This window comes from Halichoerus grypus, chromosome 11 (assembly GCF_964656455.1).
Source record: "Halichoerus grypus chromosome 11, mHalGry1.hap1.1, whole genome shotgun sequence".
NCBI classification, from domain to species: Eukaryota; Metazoa; Chordata; class Mammalia; order Carnivora; family Phocidae; genus Halichoerus; species Halichoerus grypus.
The window spans coordinates 2236531-2250220 of NC_135722.1; the positions used below are offsets into that span (position 1 = coordinate 2236531).

At 64.5% G+C, this 13690-nt stretch overlaps 1 protein-coding gene across 9 annotated transcripts in view; it reads left to right on the forward strand.

Moving 5' to 3' along the window:
• KCNQ1 (potassium voltage-gated channel subfamily Q member 1) overlaps positions 1-13187 on the forward strand; it is a 323759-nt gene extending 310572 nt beyond the window's left edge. For 6 of the 9 annotated variants that reach the window (XM_078057614.1, XM_078057616.1, XM_078057624.1 and 3 more), the window contains one exon: positions 11921-13187. In XM_078057614.1, the coding sequence (XP_077913740.1) occupies positions 11921-12145 (225 nt within the window). In that variant the 3' untranslated portion in view covers positions 12146-13187. The remainder of the gene's footprint in view (positions 1-11920) is intronic. The other 3 variants (XR_013442244.1, XR_013442246.1, XM_078057615.1) reach the window with 3 other exon arrangements.
• The last annotated feature ends 503 nt before the right edge of the window (positions 13188-13690 follow it).

A 13690-nucleotide genomic window follows, 5' to 3' on the forward strand; every position in this document is an offset into this window, starting at 1 on the left:
GGCGGCCCCAGGATCGCTGCCCTGACCCCTTAGCTAAGCCGGGAGCCCTGAGAGGAGCAGACTGGGAGACACTTCAGGTCCAGAGAGGACTCGCTGAGTTCCACACGCCTTGACACCCTGGAGGGGCGGCCAAGCAGGCAGGGGGTCTGTGGCCTGGGCCCAGGAGAGACGGGCGGCAACGGCCACAGATGGCAAAATCAAGAGAGGGCTTCCTTTGTTTTGATGTTGGGGATGGGGTGTCTGCTGGTGGAGGGAGGGGCATGCTGGTGATTTGGGGAGGGGAGAGAGGGCTAAACTGGGTGGGTGCTCTCGGAGGGGCGGCCTCGGATAGCTGCTGGACGGCCCCGAGGACAGGCCAGGGCAGAGGACTCCTCTCCTGCAGGTCCTCGAGGGGCAGAGCGGAGAAGGGCGCAGGGTTCTGGGAAGGCGGCAGACGGTGGGAGGTGAGCGGGCTGGCAGGGGGGCTGGCCAGCAGAGTCCGGGGAGACCCCTGGGCTGGATGTGGCTGGGGAGCTGCATGGCCAGGCAGAAGTGATTCCTCCTGGAGGCTACGGGATGGGGAAGGTGACAGAGATGGCTAAAGGACAGAGGTTCTCAGTCACGGGTCAGTGGTGTCGGGGGGGTCGAAGACACGTTGGAGCCAGGGTCATAGGAGACCCCCCCATCTACTGGGAGGCCCCATCCCAGGAAAGGAATAAAGGATGCAGAAACCTTCATCAAGAGGGGAGGGTCGTGGCTCCAGGGTTGACTGTGAGCCCCAGGGGCAAGGAGGGGGCGGCGGAAGCAGAAGGGCAGATGCAGGGGCCACGTGGAAGGGCCACTGCAGAGCATGGCCTTGGCCATGGCCCCCAGAAGACCCATTCCCGGAGCAGAGTCCCCTCCCCGGCGTCCCCTGGGGCGGGCACAGGGGTGTCATCAGCCGAGCTCTCGGCCTCCCCGCCCCGCTAGGGACACTGGCCACGTGACACCCCCCGAGCCCCACGGGAAGGCCCCCTGCGTGGCCGCCCTGAGGAGCCAGCTCCATGGACATGTTTCAACAAGGCGACCTCAAACCTGCGTTGAGTGAAAACAAGCAAGTAGAGAGCCACAGTATCTCACGTTACCATTTATGCTAAAACCTGCCACGGAGGGATTCTGCACCACGTGCACAAGCCAGGGCCTTGCCGGGGCTGCAAGGATAAACGGCAGATCCCTGCGCCACTGCCCTGGGAGAGGAGAGGACCCAGGGAGGTGGGCCTGGTCGAAGAGGATGCTTCTTTGAAATGTTTTCACTTTTGGGGGACAGTGTTCTTGAAGAGTCCTTCTGTCTTACAAACCTGGTGAACAGGCTCGTCTAAAGGCAAGGACTGCGGCCAGGCAGAGCCGTGGGCCGGGGAGGGGGCACAGCGGGCGCTCTCCTGGAGGCTGGTGTGGGTGGACGGGCTGCAGCCGTCCCGGGACGAGGTGGTGGGGTGCGTGCCGTCGGGGAGCAGCCGGGGAGGCTGGTGCAAGTGTCCAGAGAGAGGACGTGGTCCCAGGCTGAGCAGAGACAGTGTGGTCCAAGAGAGCCGTGCACCAGGCTGGGGGTGCAGCCAATGTTGGGGAACAGGGAAGTGGTCAGAGGCAGCTGTGAGGTGCTGGGGAGCCGGGGGACACAGTGGGGTCTTCTCCCCCAGAGACTTTCACAGGCCTGAGGGGCTGTCCAAGGGAGGTGGACCCTGCCCCCGGGAGACCCAGACACATGCTCATGGACCCCCATTCTCTGACGGGTCCCCCACAGCTGCCCTACACTACAGGATGGACCCACTGTCCCCTCCCTGTTAGGCCCAGAGTTACCCAGCCAGTGAGGGGTCACGGATGGCCTGGCTGTGTCCCTGCTTTGGGAGGACAGATGTTTAGGAAGCAGACAATGCAAGCGATACCCCGGCCAACTGCAGGGCTAGAAGGAGAAGAACAGGGAGAAGCCGGCAGGTGGACCAGGAGGGAGCAGGAAAGAGACCCTCCCCTTGGGGCCGGAAGAATGAGAAGGGTCTGCGGGCTCGGTGGAGGAGTAGGTTCTTCCAGGAAGTGGGGCCAGCTGGTGCAAAGGTCCTGAGGCAGGGAGAGTTACGGCACATCCAAGGAACTGGAAGAAGCCAGCCTGGGGCATGAAGGGGCCGTGACTGAGGTGGACACAGGGCCCAGATGAGGGACCCTGTGGCCAAGGCGGGGCTGTGTCTTTATCCCGAGAGCAGCGGGGAGACCTACAGGGGCTTTATTCAAAGCAAGGATGGGCTGTGAGGACGGCGTGGGGTGGGTGGTGAGCTGAGTGTCAAGGGGGTACTGCTGGGTGGCCAGGAGGCTGGTGGGCTTGGGGTCTCAGGGTGGGGGTGTGGGGGTGGCCGGGCCCGGCCCGAGAGGCCATTGGCAGATAGAACCCACCTGCCAGCCATCGCTGGGCCTGGTGTCACCCTCCCACCCAGCCCAGGGTTTGGCGGAGGCAGCCAGGCGCTCGCTGGCTCCAGGTACAAAGTGTTCTGCCCGGCGTCCCCCTGGCTTCCGGGACTTCGAGGCCCGTCAGAGGGGCAGTGCAGGAGGGGAGGCGGGGGGAATCAGATGCCGGTGGGGCCTCCTGCCGCCAACACAAACACGGCCTCTCGCTTCCAGCCTCCGTCTCCAGTCTGCCCTACATTCCCGCTTGCCCGCCCCCCCGAGCAGGGAGGCTGCGTCGGCCCGGCCTGGGGCTGCCGGACGTGGGCAGGGCGGGCGGCCGCCCCTGCTCAGCCTCTGTTGGCAGGACCCCCCGGAGGCCTGGTGAGGGGCTGGCCCAGCCCACTGGGGAGTCCCGAGCCCCACCCAGGGTCTCCCCCCAGCCCACCCGCCTGGTAGCTGTGGGTCCTGGCCCCACCACCCAGGTCTCCTTCCGAGGCCCCTAACTCTACCACTGACCCCCCCATGTCCCATGAGCCTTCTCCTCCCTCAGGTGTTACTGGAAGTCCACGGGCAGCAGCCTCGGTGGGGCTCGGTGGGGCTGTGGGTGTGTTGGCCCCGGCGAAGGCCCAGGGGGAGGGCAGGGGGCCAAGGGTCCAGGAGTATGGACTGCGTCGATGAACACAGCACACGCAGACTCTGCGGGGCTTTCATCCTGGGGCAGCGGGGGATGGGGGGCAGCAAGAAGCAGGTGTGTGAGGTCTGGAGGCGGGGGCCTGGGCGGCAGGTCAGTGCTTCCAGTACGGAACCCGGGAGGCTTCCTGGAGGAGACAGCAGAAGTGCAGACGAGCTAAGGGCACTAGCCACATGGAACCCAGGAGGATGCTCCTTGCGGGGCAGGAGCGGGGACAGACCAGGGGCCCAAGGCTGGGGCTGACAGGCGGGTGATGGGCTCGGACCACACAGCGCCCCCCAGCCACCATGATGGGATGTCTGTTCAGACCTCAGAGGACAGTCTTCTCCCAGTTCTGAGCAGAGGAACCAGATCCCTCAGACTGCGGGGGCTAAGGGCGGAGGGCGTTGGCGTTGTCCAGGTGAGCTGGTCCACGCTTCCCTCACAGCCTCTCCGGCCAGCCCCCGGGATGGATCTACCGAGGGATTTCACCTCCAGAGAGAAGGGCCCTGGCGTGCACCCATGGCTGAGAACAGAGTGTGTTATAAGGCCGCCATTACTCATGCTTTCGTGGGGACCGCAAGGTAGGTGGAGACACGAGGAGCTTAGCATGTAAAAAGGGCATTCTGTTTCGGTGGGGAAAAGGTAGGTTATTCGGTAAAACGTGGCACATCAATGGTCTGTCGTTCAAAATCAGTCCCATGCCAATCAAAGATTTATAGGTAAAGTACAAATCCAAAAAGCTCTAGGAATAAATGTTTCAGTGTTGGAATGGGGAAGGCCACTCCACATGTGCACAGAAATCTAGAAACCATAAAGGAAAAGAGGGATAACTCCCACTCCATGAAAAAGCAAACGAGTAAGTAAGATTTTTGTGCAGCAAGACAAAAAATAATAATTATGATTGCCATAAACCACTGCACGAGACAAACAGCACACTAGGGAAACACATTTGTGATGTATGTGTGGAAGGACAGACTTCCTTAATATACAAAGAGCCCTGATAAATCAATGACAATGAAAATGCCTGGCCAGCAGTGTCAGCCAGGGAGGGAGCAAGCACTCTGGGCTTGGAGGACCTCTGCACCTCCTGCCTGGCACTGGGGCCCCGGAAGAATGTCAGGGGGCCTCACTTCCTCATCCAGCAAGTATTCACAGAGCACCGACTCCATCCCACATGTATTTACCGAGCACCCACTACATGCCAGGCTCTGGGAGACCGTCTGGGAATACCACAGTGACAGCATGGTCAAAGGCCTGGCCTCAGGAGCCTTCAGTGAGTGGAAGGGGCCACGAGCAAGCAAATCAGCAAATGAGGACATTTTGGGGAGTGGTGAGAACTACGAATAGAACTGTGAGCGATTCAATAAGGAGGCTCCTGGCTGAAAAGGTCAGGGAAGGCCGCTGTCAACATTTGAGCTGAGGTTCTACGACATGGTGGCAGAGGCAAGAGCACGTTCAAAGGCCCTGGGGCAGGATCAAGAGGGATGTGTGTGCTCGGGATCCAAGAGAAGGGGGTCCGGGAGGACTGACTGAGGGGGCTGCAGAGATTACATTGCACTCTGGGTGCACCCGCCGGGAATCCTGCGGAGGGCGCTAGCTCAGGTCAGCGGGGAGAAGCTCAGCCTGGCAGCTGTCTAGGCTGAATGGGAGGTAGCCGAGCCTGTCAGTGAGAGGAGACCCGACAGTGCCGGCAAGGGATGTGGGTGGCCCGGGCTGGGGTGTCGGGGAAGGAGAGGAGAGGGGTGGGATTCAGGGCACGTGCCCTGGAGCGCCGCGGGACCCCAGCTGAGCGCTGCACTGAGACAGGAGGACAAGGTTGGGCGCGCTTCTCTTTGTGACCTGCTGTGCTGAGGTGCTGTGAGGCCCACGTGTCGGTGGAGGCGAGCTTCTGGGGCCCCAGGGAGGGCACAGAGCCGGGGCCGAGACTTGGGGGTGTCTGTGCAGAGGGAGGTCCTAGGGCTGGGCGCAGAGGGTGGGTGAGGTCGTGCCGGCCGAGTGAACACAGGTGCAATGACCCTGAGACCCCTGTCCGCGGTCAGCCTGGACCAAGGCGCTGCTGAGCTCCCGGGCAGCCCCTGGGCATCCGTGAGGCGGCCCCCAAGCAAGCAGGTGTCTGTGGGGCTGGTGGAAGGACCTTCTCCCCGTCATGGTGCTCTCTCGGAGGGAAGCAGCCTGCACGCCTGAGCGGTGGTTAGGGGGGCCAACCAGGCGCCGGCAGGCCTCCAGAAGGGTCCTGGGCGGGGGCGCTGACCAGGTCCTCAGCCATTTGGTCACGCTGTGCAGAGGACCCAGCTGAGACACGGCTGACCTCAGCAGTGGCTCAGTCCACCTGCCATAGCGTGGCCTCCTCCATCCCCCCCCTGCAGCCCAGATAGCAGGAGATGCAAGGGATGGAAGCTAGCACAGGGGCCTCGGTCTGCGGCCTCTGAGACGCTCACCTTAGCCAAGTGCCAAGTCATCGACCCCACCATGACACCAGTCCTGGGGCCAAGACACGAGCGGCTGCCACGTCTCCTGCCCCGCTGAGCCGAGGCTCACCCCTAGCCTGGACTCCGCCCGAGCAGAGGGCCCTGGCAGACAGGCGGAAGGACACGGGTTGGTGACCATGAGTCCCTGTTAGAAGACATTGGCATTCAACAGAGCTCCCTTGCCGGGGGGTGGGTGGTGCTGCTCAGCCTCTGAGTTGCTCTGTCCCAGCAGCATCGTGGGTGTGGAGGGGAGCTCACCTCCTTGGCACGTGCAAAGGCCCAGGGGCCTGGAGGTCCTGGTAGACACGCTCGCACCCTCGGCAGCTCGGGGAACATTTTAGTGAACGGTGACCTGTGTAAAATCACAGCCGGGGCGGCTCGTGCATTCTCCAGCACGTTCTCCGTGCCCCAGAAAGCCCGTGTACGCGCACACGCACACACGTGCCACACACGTGCGGCCGGCCTCGGGGGCCAAGGGACTCGGCCAAGGTCACCGGGCTCGGACACGACCCCAGGCGGCCCGTCCAGTGCCCGAGCCCTCCTCCCCTCGGACCCGGACCCAGTGCCACGCACACCCCCAGAACCTCCCGCGGCTCCGTGGCCCGCGCACCGGGCCCTGCGGCCGCCCCCTCGGTGGTGGGTGCGCGCCCCGCCGCAGGGTGGAAAGCTCCCGCAGAGCGGCGGCCCTGGGACTGGCAGTAAAACCTCTGCCGCTAGAAACACGGTTGGGTTTTCTCCAAGAGCTAAAGCACTAAAACAAAGTCATAAACACAATTACACCGTCTCCTGCCATAAATTAGGACGTTATGAAGCGCTGTGATCTATTCCTACTCATACCCAGCTCTGTAAGACGGCCCAGCCCCACGGGCCCTAACGAAAGGGTGATTTATGGGCGCTGTTGTCGGCTTCTTGCCGTGGGGGAGGGGCGCTCCCGAGCCCTGAGGAGTCAGAGGCCCAGCGCCAGGGGCGGACCTGCGGGCCACATGCGCGCTCCGGGCCGGCCCGGCTGCCCGCTGGGTGGGACATCCCGGGACAGCTCGCCCCAGGCAGGCGGACGGGCACCCTGCGCCCCCTCCCCGTCCCTGGGGGGCTCTGGAGTCCAGTTGCTGGGCAGTGTAGCCCTGGCTGCGTCCGCCGCCCCCCCCCCCCCCCCCCCCCCCCCCCCGGTGCTAGCGAGGGCGAGGAAGGGCAGAGGCCCCGGGCTCATGGAGCCTGATTCTAGTGAGAGACACAAACACACACCAGGTGTCTTGGGGAAAATATGGGCTGCTCCGGGGGGATCCGGAGGGCTGTGGCAAGGGAGGGAGATGACCTCAGGTCAGCGATGCTGGTGAGACCTCATTGGAGGGCTTCGGGGGTGACTGGTGCAGGCAGCTGGAGCAGCGGGGACGAAGGCCACCATGTGTGAGGATCAGCCGAGGGCTCTGCAGTGGAGCGAATGAGGAGGGAGGAAGGGAGGCCAGAGAGCCAAGGGGGGGCGTGCCGGGGACCACGCAGGGACTCAGGCTTCCGGCAGTGGGATGGCAGCTCAGGAGGGTGTGAGCAAGACAGCGACGGGACCCGGCGTGTGTTCGGAAAGGCCTGTAGAAGCATGTTGGGGGAGGCGGGGAAGCTGGCTGGCAGGCTACTGCACCTGTCCCAGCAAGAGAGGATGGTTGCCTAGCCTGGGCTTGGCCATGGAGGGGTCCCCCAGGTTCTGCCGACAGACAGAATGCCGAGCGTGATGCTGAGATTTGGAGCCTTTTCCCAAGATGAGGAGACTTCGGAAGGATCAGGATGGGCCCGGAGAGGTGGAAGGACCTAGACGGGGGTGCAAGAAGCTGTGTTCTCACAGTCTGAGTTCAGCCTGGGGCTGCACGTGCAGGTGCTGGGTGCGTCCCTGGCCTGAGCCTGGCGTGCTCCAGGTCAGAGGATGGGGGGTGGCCCTCCTGTCAGTCAGTGGGGAGGGCTCTGGGCAGGCAGACCCCAGACGGAGCCGATGCCCTCCCCTTTGTGGCTTTTCTCAGGGGTTGTGGGAGCTCGGCGTCACCCGCATGGGCTGGAGGGCACAGGGAGCAGAGGTCATAGGTCCCTGTGACCCCCACCACCCTCCCTGACCAGGCAGCAGCTTTTGGAGTGAGGGTCAAGGGCCATGCCCACAGGAAGGGGGCACAAGCATGACATTCTATGGGGATAGAGAACTCAGAAGTCCTGGGGTGGGAGGGGCAGGACGACCTCCTGTAATCTGCTCAGCAGCCCTGCGGCCCAGGGTGGGGGGTCACCCCTCTCAGACCAAGCCCTTCCTGTGTCCAGCAGGGCCCGAGGACCCCTTGGTGTGGCCAGGCTCTTTGACGGGGCAGGCACGCACACTCCTATCCACCAATCAGAGTTCACTCCTCAGACCCCACGTCCCACCCTGTGCTGGGGGCATCTAGTGAGCTCTGTATGTTTGGGAGGGGTGGCAGGGTGACACCGCCCACCCATGAGACTATGAGGTGTGGCTGGGGCTCAGGGGCCCTGGCCAGGGGAGGTGGGCCTCTGACCTAAGCTCTCCAGCACAGGGCTCCCTCCTGGCCTGGCCAGAGTGGGGGCTGGGAGGGTGGCCCTGGGAACCCCTCCCCTGAGCCCTTCCTAGACCTGGCCCCAGCTCTGTCTCCAGGGACTCGAGGCACTCCCCGGACCTCAGCTGCATCACCCGTCTGATGGGCTCAGATGGCAGCCGCACGGCACCCCCCATGCCCCGGCCCTTCACTCCCGCACCTCCCTTGTGTCTGTGAAGTGGGGGGGAGCCAGGGAGAGCCAGAGGCCTGCAGGAGGGACCGGGGGGGGGCAGGTAGAGGATGAAGGGAAGGCAGAGCCAGTATGCAGACGTGCTGAGTGATCATGGCCACGTCACCATGCACGTCCCCGGTGTGCGTGCCAGGGTGAGCTAGCTGGGGCTCTGGGCTCCTGTATGCCCAGCCCTGAGCCTAGAACCCCCCAACTCCCTACAGCCCAGGTGGGTCCAGGACAGTCTGCAAACAGGAGGGCCCAGGTGACCTTCGCCGGTGACCCCGCAGAGGGCTCTGGGATGTCCCGGGAGGAGGTTCCACCCCACCTACAGATGCCAGGGCACCACCCGCTGCCTCTCGGGGCCGGGGGCTCCCTCCCCTTGAGCCCCAGGCCTCCATGGGCCCCCCTCTTGCCCATCTCCCACCGGAACAGCCAGGGCCATTGGCAGGTCGAGAGCCGGGATCAAGGCTGAACAGGTCCTGCAAAAATCTCCCTTGAAAGACTCTTTTTCAAGATTTTCTTTTGAAAACAAATTCATAACCACATCACACAGGAACCCCGTCGCCTCGGGTTTGATCACCAGCCGCCCGGGGTCCTCTCGCTAGCTGTTACTCTAATTGCTTTTTTCTCCTTGGAGGGCCGCGTGCGTCGTCTGTGGTTATTAATCTGGTGAGTCGAGGCGAGGAACAAGGGCCCTTTGTCGGCCCTGTCCTTTCAGTCTCTATCAGATTGCAAGGAACCATGAGGTCCAAGATCCCCAAAACTGATCTGCCCCCGCGGCTCTGGGGAGCGCCGTCGCGGCCCCGTGCAGGGCTGCCTTCCCCTGGGCACCCGCCAGGTGGACGCACCTCTCTGCGGCTGGGGTTTGGCCACTGAGCGCCCCCACCCTATGTGTGAGCGGGAGAAAGGCACCGTGTGCCCAAGCGGAGAAGGGAGGGGGACAAGGCCACCTCTCTGAGAAGTGACGGAGTGGGGCCTGAGGCCAACAGGAGCTACCTGCCCGTCACCCTGGCTCGGGCCCTCCTGAGCTCACAGGCCGGGGAGAAGGAGGGAGACCCCTGCCAAGGAGCTGCTGCGTGGGTCCTGGGACCACCCTGATGCCCTGCCCCGGAGCAGAAGAGTGTCTGACTCCATCAGCCCCGGGGGCTGGGGGCTGGGGGGCTGGGCAATCACAGCAAACTTGGGGTACTCAGTGCCAGCAGCTGAGCCCAAGGCAGCCCTAGGGGGGCGGGGGGGGCACCAGGTTAGGCCACCAAGCTCCAGGAGGGGGCCTAGCTCTGCAGGGAGCGGGGGAGAGGCTGGGAGGGCTCCGGAAGCCTTGACACCCCCCCGGCGTTCACTGCGTCCCTGACTGCCACTGTGTGGCCTGCAGGACAGTGCCCGGTGGCGGGACGGGCCGAGCGCCTCCCCCGGCCGCGCCCAGCCGCCCCCACCCCTCCTGCATCCCAACCACACTTCTGTTTCCTTTTTGTCCAAGAACACCCTGTAAAGGCTTCCATACCCACTTACACATCTGGGGGCTCCAACAGATGTTCAAGTGCCGTAGAGTGAAAATTTATGAAACCACAAATTCTCTTCTGTAATGTATTTGGGGCTCTAATTAATGCCAAACCAATTGATACCCGAGCTGGGGCCTGCACAGTTAAATGACACTGAGCCACGCCTGGACGTGCCTCCTTCAAAGCCACCCGTGTGCAGGGCCCGGGGAGCGCAGGTGACCTCCCGGGGGCCTCCCAGGGCGCCCGCAGGTAGTAGAACTAAGGGGCCCCAGGGGATCTCGGGCCAGGAAGAGGGGTGGGGTTTAGGTGTGACCGCAGACAAGTCCCTCCACCCCATGTCCCCTCCTGCCTTGCTCACTGTGAGTGTCCACCCAGCCTTCTGAGCTCAGCTTGGACCCCCCACACACACCCTCACCCCCTCCCAGGTCCGGCTGCATCAGCCTTGACCCCTCCCAGACTGACAAGCATGTCTTCCCAGCATGGAAGCCCAGGGTTGGGGCTTGCAGGGGTGAAATGGGAGAGGCAGGGGTCCCAGCCGGTGACCATGTGCAAGGCCCTTCTCCTCCTGGGGCCTCAGGGTCTGTGTCTGTGGGTTGGGGTGTAGGTCTCAGTTTGGGGGCTAGGAGAGCTGAGCAGCCCCAGGCCCCACCCCAGCCAAACCAGGGAAGCCCTGCACCCCTTCCCTTGATCACCTGGGCTCCGGCGTCAGATTTATCCCAGAAAATAGAGGATCAAGCCCCTTGGGCCCCGGGTGATGGGGCCTCAGACGAGCAGCTGTCCCAGGGGGCCTGAGACAGGTAGTTCTCAGACTCAGGGCCACCGGCCGGAGGCAGAGACTGCACCGGCCTCAGCCCTGCAAAGCTGGGGAGCTGGGTCGCCTGGGTTGGGGGAGGGCACAGCCCCCCTCAGACAGCCCTTCCAACAGAAGGGGAGGGCTTAGGACGGGGGTTCCTCCCGGCCCCCATCCTGCCCTGCCTGGCACAGGGGCTCGGGGTAAGGGACTCCTCTGGCTCCTCAGGAGAGACCCCTCTTTTCTTCTTGTTCCTGCCAGCCTCCCTCCCCTCCCCTCCCCTCCCCTGCAGCTCAGGTCTGTGGCGGGCTGGAGGGTTGTCGGCTGCCACACCCGCCTCTGGAGCCGGCCACCCTGGGGACCCAGCTCCTTCAGCCCTCATGGGGTTTAGGGCCACTTCGCCCAACAGCAGGCTCCCCAGGGCAGTGCAGCCGGCACCCAGCTCTGCCTGGTCCCGGGGAAGGGCCGCTGCGGCCGGCGGTGGGCCCAGGGGTGTCCCGGGGAGCAGGCTGGCCCCGGGCAGCCCCGGACAGAGCGCTCAGGTAGAACCGGCCTCCTCCTCTCCCTCCCGCACTGCTCCCCGTCCTCCGGGCGCTCCGGGAAGGAGTCACCCCCAAGGCCCTGCAACCCCGGCTCACGCCTGGACCCCACAAGCTCACGGCTGGCTGGCTCCACACCCTCTGCTGGCCTACTCCCTGCGGGGGGGGCCCTCGCTCGACAGCGCCCGACCCAGGGCCCACCGGGCCGCCCTGCGCTGCCCCGGGCTGCCTTCAGCCCCCGCACTCCTAGCCCCCGGCAGCCGCTGTGGGGACGCACCTGCTGGCCCCGGCCCATGCTGCCCCCGGGTTTGCTTCCAGTCTCCCAGGGTGAACCCCTCTGTTCCCCATCGGCAGCCCCAGAGCTCAGAGCGGGTCAGGCTTCTGATAAAAGGGGGTTGGGCCACGTGGCCAGAAAGAGCGCCCCGGCCTGACCCCTGGGGGATCGGTGCAGATGGGGTCCTGATTGGGTGGGACTCACCGGGAAGACAGGGATGCCGCTGGGAGGGGGGCAGAGGGGCAGGCAGAAGACGGACCCCACCCTGCGACCCCCGAGCCCTTCCCGGGAGGAATCACCTGGTCCACCTACAGGAGAAGGGGGGTCTCTGCAAGTGCAGACACACACAGGGGGGCACACACGCACGCACATTCCCCGCACACCCAGCCTGTGCACAGCTCATGTGTGCAGGGACCCTCGGGCCTGCTCCCTGGGCACCCGCCCTGCCCCAGCCCTCGCCGAGCCCAGGCCCGGAGGCCGTCCACACGCCTGGGCTGCTCCCACCCGAGACTCACCCCTGCTCCTGTCTCCACAGGTGACTCAGCTGGACCAGAGGCTGGTGCTCATCACAGACCTGCTTCACCAGCTTCTCTCCCTGCACCAGGGCGGCCCCCCGGGCGGCCGGCCCCCCAGCGAGGTGGGGGCCCAGGCCCTGCAGCCTTGCAGCACCATCAGCCCCGAGCTCTTCCTGCCCAGCAACACCCTGCCCACCTATGAGCAGCTGACTGTGCCCCGCAGGGGCCCCGACGAGGGGTCCTGATGGGGGCTTGGAGCCCCAGGCCTGCGAGGGCAGGGCCGGAGGAGCTGTTCAGCCTGGCCCACCTCCCACCCAGCAGGGGCGCCCCACCCCACAGGTCACCGGCACCTCCTCGAAGGCCCAAGAGAGCAGCCCCTCCCTCCCAGGCCCCGGACCCCCCATGGGCCACGCCGTCCTGAGAGCCTGCACTTCGAGGAGTCACCGAGGCCACTCCAGCCAACGGGTACTAGAACTTGGCTGGGTTTGGGGTCTCAGCTCTGAGACCATGGCCCCCACATCATTTGTATGGCAGTTGGGACCCAGTGGCAGGGCTCAGTCTAGACCCCCGGGGGGCCGGGCATCCTAGGCCCTTGGTCCAGCCCACCTATGATCAAGAAACAGCACAGGTGCGTGCAGGCCCACCCTGGTAGGCCCCAGGGGACTTCCTGGGGGGGAGACAGAGGGACGGTCGGGACAGGGTCCGCGGGTACCCCACCCTCAGACTCGAACCCAGGACCCAGGGAGGAGGCAGGCAGGGCAGGGCTGGCCCAGCCCGTGCCAAACCGAGGATGCCCATGATCAAGGCCTAGGGGCCCCGCTCAGAGGGCCCCAGGCCTGGGCCGTGTTCTCCACCCCGCAGAGACGCTGGCTCAGAGGGCCAGGGCTGTGACGGAGGGGACCCTGAGGCTACAGCGTCCGGCAGGAGGGACCGGCCCACCACGGTGCCCAGAGTGCTCCATGGGGGTGGACTGTCCCCCGCTGTGGACTGGCAGTTTCTCCTGCCCATCCCCTGCCCTGCGCGCGGCCCCCAACTCAGCTCCCCACCAGGTCTGAGCAGCTAGAAAGACGCACAGAACCGGCCCGTCCCCCAGCCGGCTGCTGAGCGGGGGGCGGGCATAAGGGTGTCACGATCCCTGTACGAGACAGGGGCTCCTCCTGGGCGTCACATCTCACAGAAATCAGAATAATTTGTGGTGATTTGGAATCTGTTTTAATGAGCTTCACAGTGTGATTTTGATTCTTAATTGTGGCGCTTTTCCTAATAAACGTGGAGTCATGGAGCTGGTCTCGGGCCTGCCCTTGCCTTCATTCCTGAGGGAGCGGTCCATCTTTGGGACAACCCCGTCCTCCTGCGGAGCTGCTGTCCCAGCTTTCAATACTCCGGAGCACCTTCGTTGCCGTCTGCACTGGCCCAGGGAAGGGAAAGAGCCCCGGAGCCCCCAGCTCTCTGGGAGGAGCCCCCCACCCCCCGCCCCAGGGACCCAGAAGCACCTTGAGGCCAGGCCGTTACTGCCCAGCCCTGTAGCCAACACTGAACTCAGCTCTACCCACAAGAGCTGAGCAGAGGGAAAGAACACAACCAGAAACATGGCCTGCCCTCCAGGCTCTGCTCCTGTTGGTGCCTTTGCTGGAATGTTCTTCCTGCCCTCACCCCTCACCACTACTGAAGTCACTTCTGTGGTCTGTGGCCCAGCTCAAAGCCCCTCCTCAGAAGCAGCCCCCTCCAGGCCTTGGGACCCCTCGAGGGGATTGGGCTGACGGGCGAGGTCCTTGTCCCCAGACACGCAT